Source organism: Vigna unguiculata, chromosome 10 (assembly GCF_037176805.1).
Source record: "Vigna unguiculata cultivar grain cowpea cultivar isolate G323 ecotype 2 chromosome 10, ASM3717680v1, whole genome shotgun sequence".
Lineage (NCBI taxonomy): Eukaryota > Viridiplantae > Streptophyta > Magnoliopsida > Fabales > Fabaceae > Vigna > Vigna unguiculata.
This window is the reverse complement of record NC_140801.1, coordinates 1,329,755-1,337,198: the sequence shown is the minus strand read 5'-3', so window position 1 is coordinate 1,337,198 and position 7,444 is coordinate 1,329,755. Positions and strand designations below refer to the sequence as shown.

At 33.8% G+C, this 7,444-nt stretch overlaps 1 protein-coding gene across 1 annotated transcript; it reads right to left on the bottom strand.

Moving 5' to 3' along the window:
* Nucleotides 1-4,076: 4,076 nt before the first annotated feature.
* Nucleotides 4,077-7,304, bottom strand: LOC114166571 (patatin-2-Kuras 1-like). The gene is made up of 7 exons (XM_028051320.2): nucleotides 6,994-7,304; nucleotides 6,587-6,771; nucleotides 6,162-6,315; nucleotides 5,937-6,083; nucleotides 5,160-5,408; nucleotides 4,442-4,611; nucleotides 4,077-4,320 (listed from the first exon to the last, which is right to left on the bottom strand). Exons 1-7 carry the CDS (start codon nucleotides 7,171-7,173, stop codon nucleotides 4,215-4,217), a joined length of 1,191 nt encoding a protein of 396 aa, XP_027907121.2. The 5' UTR covers nucleotides 7,174-7,304; the 3' UTR covers nucleotides 4,077-4,214.
* Nucleotides 7,305-7,444: the final 140 nt, after the last annotated feature.

Sequence of the window (7,444 nt, the reverse complement as noted above, 5' to 3'; positions counted from 1 at the left end):
AAAATCTAATAAATATTTTAGTTAGTATAACTTTTTTAAATATTCATTTGAATTGATGTAACATCCCATTTAACACTCTAAATCAACAAATAAAATATTACATATCTTATAGTTCACAACATAGAACCCAAATATATAAATAGTATATTAGGATCATTCCACAGGACTAGATAACCTGTTATACAATTTATATATACAATTATACTATAGTTTTTCAAAAAGAACACAAGTCTATATACAATTTATATATACAAAAGCTCTAGAATTCTAAAGAATTCTATTATGCAACATTCCCTCATTTTCCTTGTACTGAACCAGCTGCAAAATCTTCAATTGCTCACACCAGTCAGGTGATCATTGCAAGGAATAACAGGCTAATGAACCAAAAGGATCGGGTTTACAAACTTGACAGGCATGACCGACTCGTATGGGTTGTCGGGCTTGTCAGACCTGTCTAGATCGTCGGGCCGGCCCAACCCGTCTAGATCCTCGAGTTGACCCGGCCCGTTTGGGTTGTCGAGCTCGTTTCTGAATTTTTCATGAACTCAAAACATAATTAAACCTAAAATAAATATTGTTAAAATGAAATTTAATCTCACAACAAATTTAATTGTTTTATCAAAACAAGAAATTGAAATATAAGGTATTTTAGTTTCTTTATCCAAACAAGTTATTTAGAAAATGAAGAAAATTTAATTACAAGCAATTCAAATACAAAACATGTCAATTTCTCGACATTGTTGAAATCCTTCATCCAAACACAAGGTGAAGATGTCACGTGTCAAAATTAAAGGAAATTAAATGTAAAAAAAATGATAAGATTTTAACACATAATAAACCCAAATTTTAACACATGACACTTTTAAATTGCGTTAACTTTAATTTAACATAAAAGACTATATTGAGTCCTTTCTATAACATAGAGACTCAATTGTTTTTTTTTCTTTTTAAATATTAATTCAATTAAGTAAAAAAAATTATAAGGACCAAAATAATTAAACCTCATAAATTATTACCTTTTGCTTTAAATTGAATCCAAAAATAATGTCACACACACACACATGCACAAATGTAACGTCCTAAATAATTGGATAATCTTAAATTAATAAAACGTCGCATATATAAATATTCAGAGCATATATAAATATTCAGAGAGTACGGAGTTTGGGATATGAAGGTATACAACATAGCAAACATATCCATACCAAAAATAGAGGCATCACACTTCCTAAAACAACGTATAATAGTTCAAAAGTAGTACAAGGTCTTGTCCAAGACAAGAGAATCATAAACTAATAAAACTCCTTTAGCTGTGGGCTCTATAGTGAGTCCACTACCCGTCCATAACCATCAAGCTGCAACATCCCTATTATCATTACCACTGCCAAGGTTCTCACATCTACTCACACCAATAAAATTGATGATCATCGCAAAGGAGAAAAACCACACACAAACATACATGCAAGCAGAAGGGTAAGCTAGTGTAAAAGATTCTTATGTCATAACACTCAACATGCAATTTCAAAGTCAAGCATAGATAACAATTATCCACACATGTGATACCAAACCATTTAAGACTCTAAGACTTGACTATCCGGATACGTATAATGAGGCACCACCAAGGGACCCCGTGGAATTACGTCCTAACAGTGAGGCACCACCACGAGGCCTTCGTGGAATTACGTCCTGACCTTGAGGCACCACCACGATACCCTCGTGGAATTATGTCCTTACATTGAGGCACCACCATGATCTCTCACCCCGAGGTTCATGGAATTAAGTCCAATAAATGAGGCACCACCATGGACTCCCCCTAAGAGGGTCCATGGGATTACGTCCATACGATGAGGCACCACCATGAGCTCCCACTACAAGGGTCATGGGATTACGTCCTACCCAAACCTTATTCATTCCTTACCAACCAATCATGAAGTTCCCATGCATACCAATAACATGTCATTTCGTATAAATAACCAATCATCAAACATATCTCATGGCAAGCTCAATACCAATTCATTAGTTCCAACCCATAACATATGTAGTACATGCATATCCACTCCCTTTATGTTTAAAACCAAGCAAACCAGTCAATCAAACAACCAACAACATTCATGTAAGGAAAACAGCAAGAGCCCGAGCTAGGTCTCGTTCAAGCTGTGAGCCCTTGCTCAAGCGAGAGGAGTGCTCTCGCTCAAGCTACAGACTCTCGCTTAGGCGAGACTGCGACAGTGACCCTGGGGATTTCGAGAGCTCTCGAGACAGTTCGTCGCTAAAAAACACAGCCCCTCGCTTGGGCGAGTGCTCGAGCAGAAATCTGGGCGAGTTTCTACTATTCTCGCCTAGGCGAGACGAGCTCGCTTGGGCGAAAATATCAGTTCTCGCCCCTGTTCACGCATACATGGCAACACACCAAACCAAAAAAATGTCCAAACCATTTTCATACGAATCCAAACATCATACAAGTATAAGAATCATGAAACAACAGAAGAATAACCAATAATATGCCAAGAACGTGAAAAACCCTAGCTTCCCTTACCTCGGGTGGGGCTAACAATGCTAGCACAGAAGTCCACTGAGAAGAGGGGAGTACGACGACTCAGACCAGTGCAGTAAAACTGGAAAGTAGACATACAATACCAAACATAAGGTTTTAGATTCGACCCAAGATAGAGACTAAGGTACTGGAATGGAAAGTGAAGGATAAAGTCTAAGTTCAACTTACCCAAAGGAGACTTTAGAGTGAAACAGTGGTTGCTTCGATGATGCCCTAGCAGAGCTCTACGTTTTCAACAGCAAGTGAATAGAGGAACAATTTTCTCTGAAAGTTGGCAGAATGAGGGTGTTAGAATTGGTTTATGTGGTTTTGGACACCTCATGGACACTATTTGGTCAGAAATTAATAGGCTTGACATACCGTCCAAGTCTTGTTGAACCTCTCCAATCAAAGTCCCAAGCTTAAAACATAAGAAAAAAAAATATTCACAACTTGCTAATGAAAAACAAATGACTTACTCTATATTCTTGTTACCATCAAACATTCAACCGCGTTTTCCTCTTTATATTCCATGTTATCTCCAAACCTTTAGTACAACACAATACGTGAAAGAAGAAAAGTATAAGGTAGAGGTGGAAAATGAAGAAGAGGACAAAAGTGGAGCAAATACAAAAACCAAAAAACCAAAAAAATTGACAGTTGTTGAAAAATATTAATAGCCATAGATAAAACAATAGTTTCCACTGATGCAGAAAAACCAAATGACCATAAAATCAATATAATGGAGAAGTACCTACAAAATAGACATACATTGGACCAAGTTGAAAATTCAACTTGCCCTTTATGGTCACATGGCTTTCTATCTATAATATTATTAAGAGGGAAGGCTATGTGGGGTTTACTACGATGCAAGTGTATAATTTCCGATATATATATATATATATATATATATATATATATATATATATATATATATACACTTTTCAATAACCAATAAGTTAATTGTTAAGGTGACATGAGATCTCCAATTCTTTTTTAGTATGATTTTAGTATTTGAACTTTGATCCAAAATTGGAATTCATCCATGTCCGAAACTTTGATACATCTTGGTTCCTAAATTTTAAAAATGAATAAAAATAGTCCTTTTAACCCAATTACGTTAATTTTTTTTATGTGTTAAATGATATAAACAATTCTAATACTAACACGAAACATGTTCGGAACATAATTTTTGTTTAACATAATTGAGTTAAAAGAACTATATCCATTCAATTTTAAAATTTAAAAACTAAAATATATCAAATTTTTGAATAGCAACTAGTTCCAATTTCACGTCAAAATTCACCGACTAAGAACGTACTTAACTTCTTCTTTTTTCTTATCAGTGAAAACAATATATAAAATAAGATAATTGAATTGTCTCAATTATATATATACATATAATCAATCTCCATTATTATGTAATGATGGATCTTTGAAGTGATCAATTACCATGCACATTTTCATCTTAATTGAGAGTGTGATTTATGTGGGTGTTTGTGTTTTCAAAAGCTGAAAAAATAAATAAAGAACTTCTTAAAACTAACATGAAGAGAGTGAACCTTTTTATTTGTAAATAGGAAAATGGTAGGTACACTATTCATGGTTCTAGTTTATTATTATATAGATAGTACAACATGGTCCTCCATTGACATTAAATATGTAAGTTCTTTTGGAATGCTCAATTTGCTTGAGCAAGAGTTTCGAGAATTGGTCTTCTTCCTTTTTCCATGGATTTGCTTCTCAGAAGACGACTTTGTCTTTCTCCATGCAAAATATCAGCAATCCTTCACAAAAATATATAAAACCATTCCCCTCAAAAATAGAATTCCATTTTATATATATAATTGAATCGAAAAAGACAGCATAATTGAAGTAAATTAATAATTTAGTTCATTTTTTTTTCACCTGTCAAGAGCTTCTGCATATGTTCCCACACCTTCTTCTAAATCAAAAGTATCCAAATTAAACGTCACAACTTTTTTCTGTAACAGTTGTTTTCCACTCTCTTCAAGACCGTCCAAGCTTGCTTTTGTAACATTAATAGGGTCGTTGAAATCAGGATTCAAGTCGTATTCCTGCCATTCATTCCATCTTTCATCAACATAGTATCCAAAATTTTATGAATATGGAACAAAAAGTATCGGAGTAAAATGTGAGTTAAGGTTAAATTTGTTACATATATATAAGTCATGAGAGAAAGAAGAAATGATGCGTACAAAAATGTCTAAGAAAAGTTTGGTGAAAAACAACTCAAAAAGAGCTTTCTTGCCTTATTAATTTATTAGAACCTTTTTGTTTAATATACAGAGTACTGTGTCCCATTATATAAAAGAAAGAGTAGAACTTAATAAAATTGAATATTTGACAATAATAAAAGAAAATTAAATATATGACATCTCTATTAATATAAATAAAAACAGGAGATATATAATATCTTTATCAAAATTGTAATACTATTTTTACTCGAGTGGAAATAAGAATGAGAATATGGTTTGAATCTCATTTCTATATTCATTTGAACGAAAAATCTTATTCATAAATAAACTTTAATAACACTATAATTTGATTGTCGTTAATTTCTAAAAATTAGTTTAATATTTTCTTGTAATGAAAAAATATGTACCTGAACTCGAAGGTAATTATTTTGAGATTGAAAGCCCGAGAAGATTGAAGCAAGATAGTATTCAGTGATGGCTGTATAACCACGATTTTGAAAAGTGGGATCAATAACAGCCCATGTTTCTTCTGTCCATGTGGCAGCCACCTCAGCATCATAAATCTCCTCAATTTTTGATACTCCGGTCCCCAAAGACAACACTAAAATTTCAGGATCTTTATTTTGCTGTAGCACTTCACTCACTGCTATTTGTGTCTGCTCAAATTAAACTTAACATTGTTAAACTTCATACATATATCATAAAGTATATGCATATGCATGTTTGGATGATAAATCATAACTTACATGTCATTTCAACATAGATTTCACGAGTACCGAAACCTGAGCCTAACCACATAAGACATTGACACGACTTTCAACTCAAAACCTCCTTAAGGTAATGGATTTATGGGTCTTTATTCTTATATAATGCTCTACTTTTTCATTTCTAGTCAATGTGAGACTTAGACTCACTTGAATTCTTAACAATATTAATGGGTGATCTGAAAGCAGTTCGATAGCTGGTGGAACAATAGACTTAACAAACAATAAATTTTACTATAAACTCTGACCAATAATTTTGATATCAAGTTAATGTTAAAAAGTAAACTTTAAAGATAACTTAATTCTACCAAATTTAGTTGTAAAGTAAATTTTATATCTATTTATATACTAGAAACTGACATTATCCGTCATAAATGTGGACTTGCAACATATTTGTAATCAATAACTAAATTAACAAACCGGATTCACAGCTGCTTCACCACCATCAACCAGATTGAACTCAACACCATCGTTCTCAAAAAAGTAAGGTGGTAACTGTCTGGGTGCAGTTGAAGTGGATATGCATATATCCGACAACAAGGCATTTAAGTATGGAACCTTCTCAAGCTGCATCACAAAAACATTATTACATTAATTCATGTTTGGATTTTAATGTATGAGGAAATATATGGATATGGTGGTAACCTTGTAGCTTGAGAAAACAAATGGCTTTTGTTTCTTGATATCGAAAGCTGGGAATACAACATCGGTCAATGCTTGACTAACTCGTGTTTCCTTCAACGCTTCACGAGTTGAGCCATGTAAACCCTCCCCAACGAACAGGGGACCGTTTCCAGGTCTGCATGTTAACATTATTTTTGACACATCAAGAACGTATTAAGACAAACTAATTAAATTAACAGGTGGAATAGAATGTCCAAAAAAGTTTACTAGGATAGACTTTAACTTGATTCTGATACATGTTAGAAGTGAGTTTTAAGTCTAATTCAACCCACAAAATCGGTTTGTAAGGTGAAATTTGCACTTCACTTATATATTATAAAATTGCTTTATCTCTAGTTGACGTGAGACTTCCAATAATATGATCACTAATATTAATATTATTATACCTAGATGCGTTGAATATACGAGGGCCATTTTGTTTGTAGAACTCTACAATTTGTGCAGGAGTAAAGGCAGCACGAGTAGGATCATGAAGGCTTGGGGTGGCTAACATAGCTGTTGTGATTGCACCAGTGCTGGTTCCTCCGAAGACATCAAAGTAATGTGCTAAATCTGCATTTGGATCCTTAGCCTGCAACTCAATCAAATTTAACTTAAAAGGGTAACTCAACTCTACAAATTTATTATGATAAACTCAAACTCATTATTCTGATACCATATTATAAAAATGTACTTTGAACTTAACCCTCTAAATTAGCTTGTAGTATGAAATTTTACTTCCAACACCTCATAAACACTATTCATTCATTCATTCCATTTCGATACATGCATAGAATTAACCGTAAGAATGAACCTTAAGAGCCTTGTCCAAGTAATCAAGAATTGTTGCTGGAATAATGGCCTTGATACCACCACCATCAATGGCAAGAATAGTTATCAAATTTCCATTGTTGGGTGGAGGGAGCTTTTGGGCACTGAATCCACCAATCACTTGCCCAGCAAACAGCAAAACAAACAGAACGAAATAAGCCATTGATGGCTTCCCAAGGTATAATATAGAGTATAGTAGAGAGAGAGAGAGAGAGAGTTGTGTGTTTTTTTGCAGAAATGTTAAGGGGATTTATAGATATAATTGGAGGATAGATGCATATACTATGTTTGAGAAAAACCTTGTGGAATTATTTTACGCATGAAAATGGTGCTGCAAAAAAGGGTAGAGCTCCTGGTCCAGTTTGAGGGTAGCTGGTGGGAGGGGTGACATGATCGATGTTTTGCTATCAAACTGAGGGTAACATTATTGCCAT

What these genes read in the sequence shown, in the direction of transcription:
- LOC114166571 (XM_028051320.2), bottom strand. Translation starts at nt 7,173, where the DNA reads ATGGCTTATTTCGTTCTGTTTGTTTTGCTGTTTGCTGGGCAAGTGATT. An exon ending in TTGTTTTCTCAAGCTACAAG is followed by an intron (nt 6,084 to 6,161) that starts GTTACCACCATA and finishes TTTGTGATGCAG; the next exon opens with CTTGAGAAGGTTCCATACTT. An exon ending in GTGAAGCAGCTGTGAATCCG is followed by an intron (nt 5,409 to 5,936) that starts GTTTGTTAATTT and finishes TAATTTGAGCAG; the next exon opens with ACACAAATAGCAGTGAGTGA.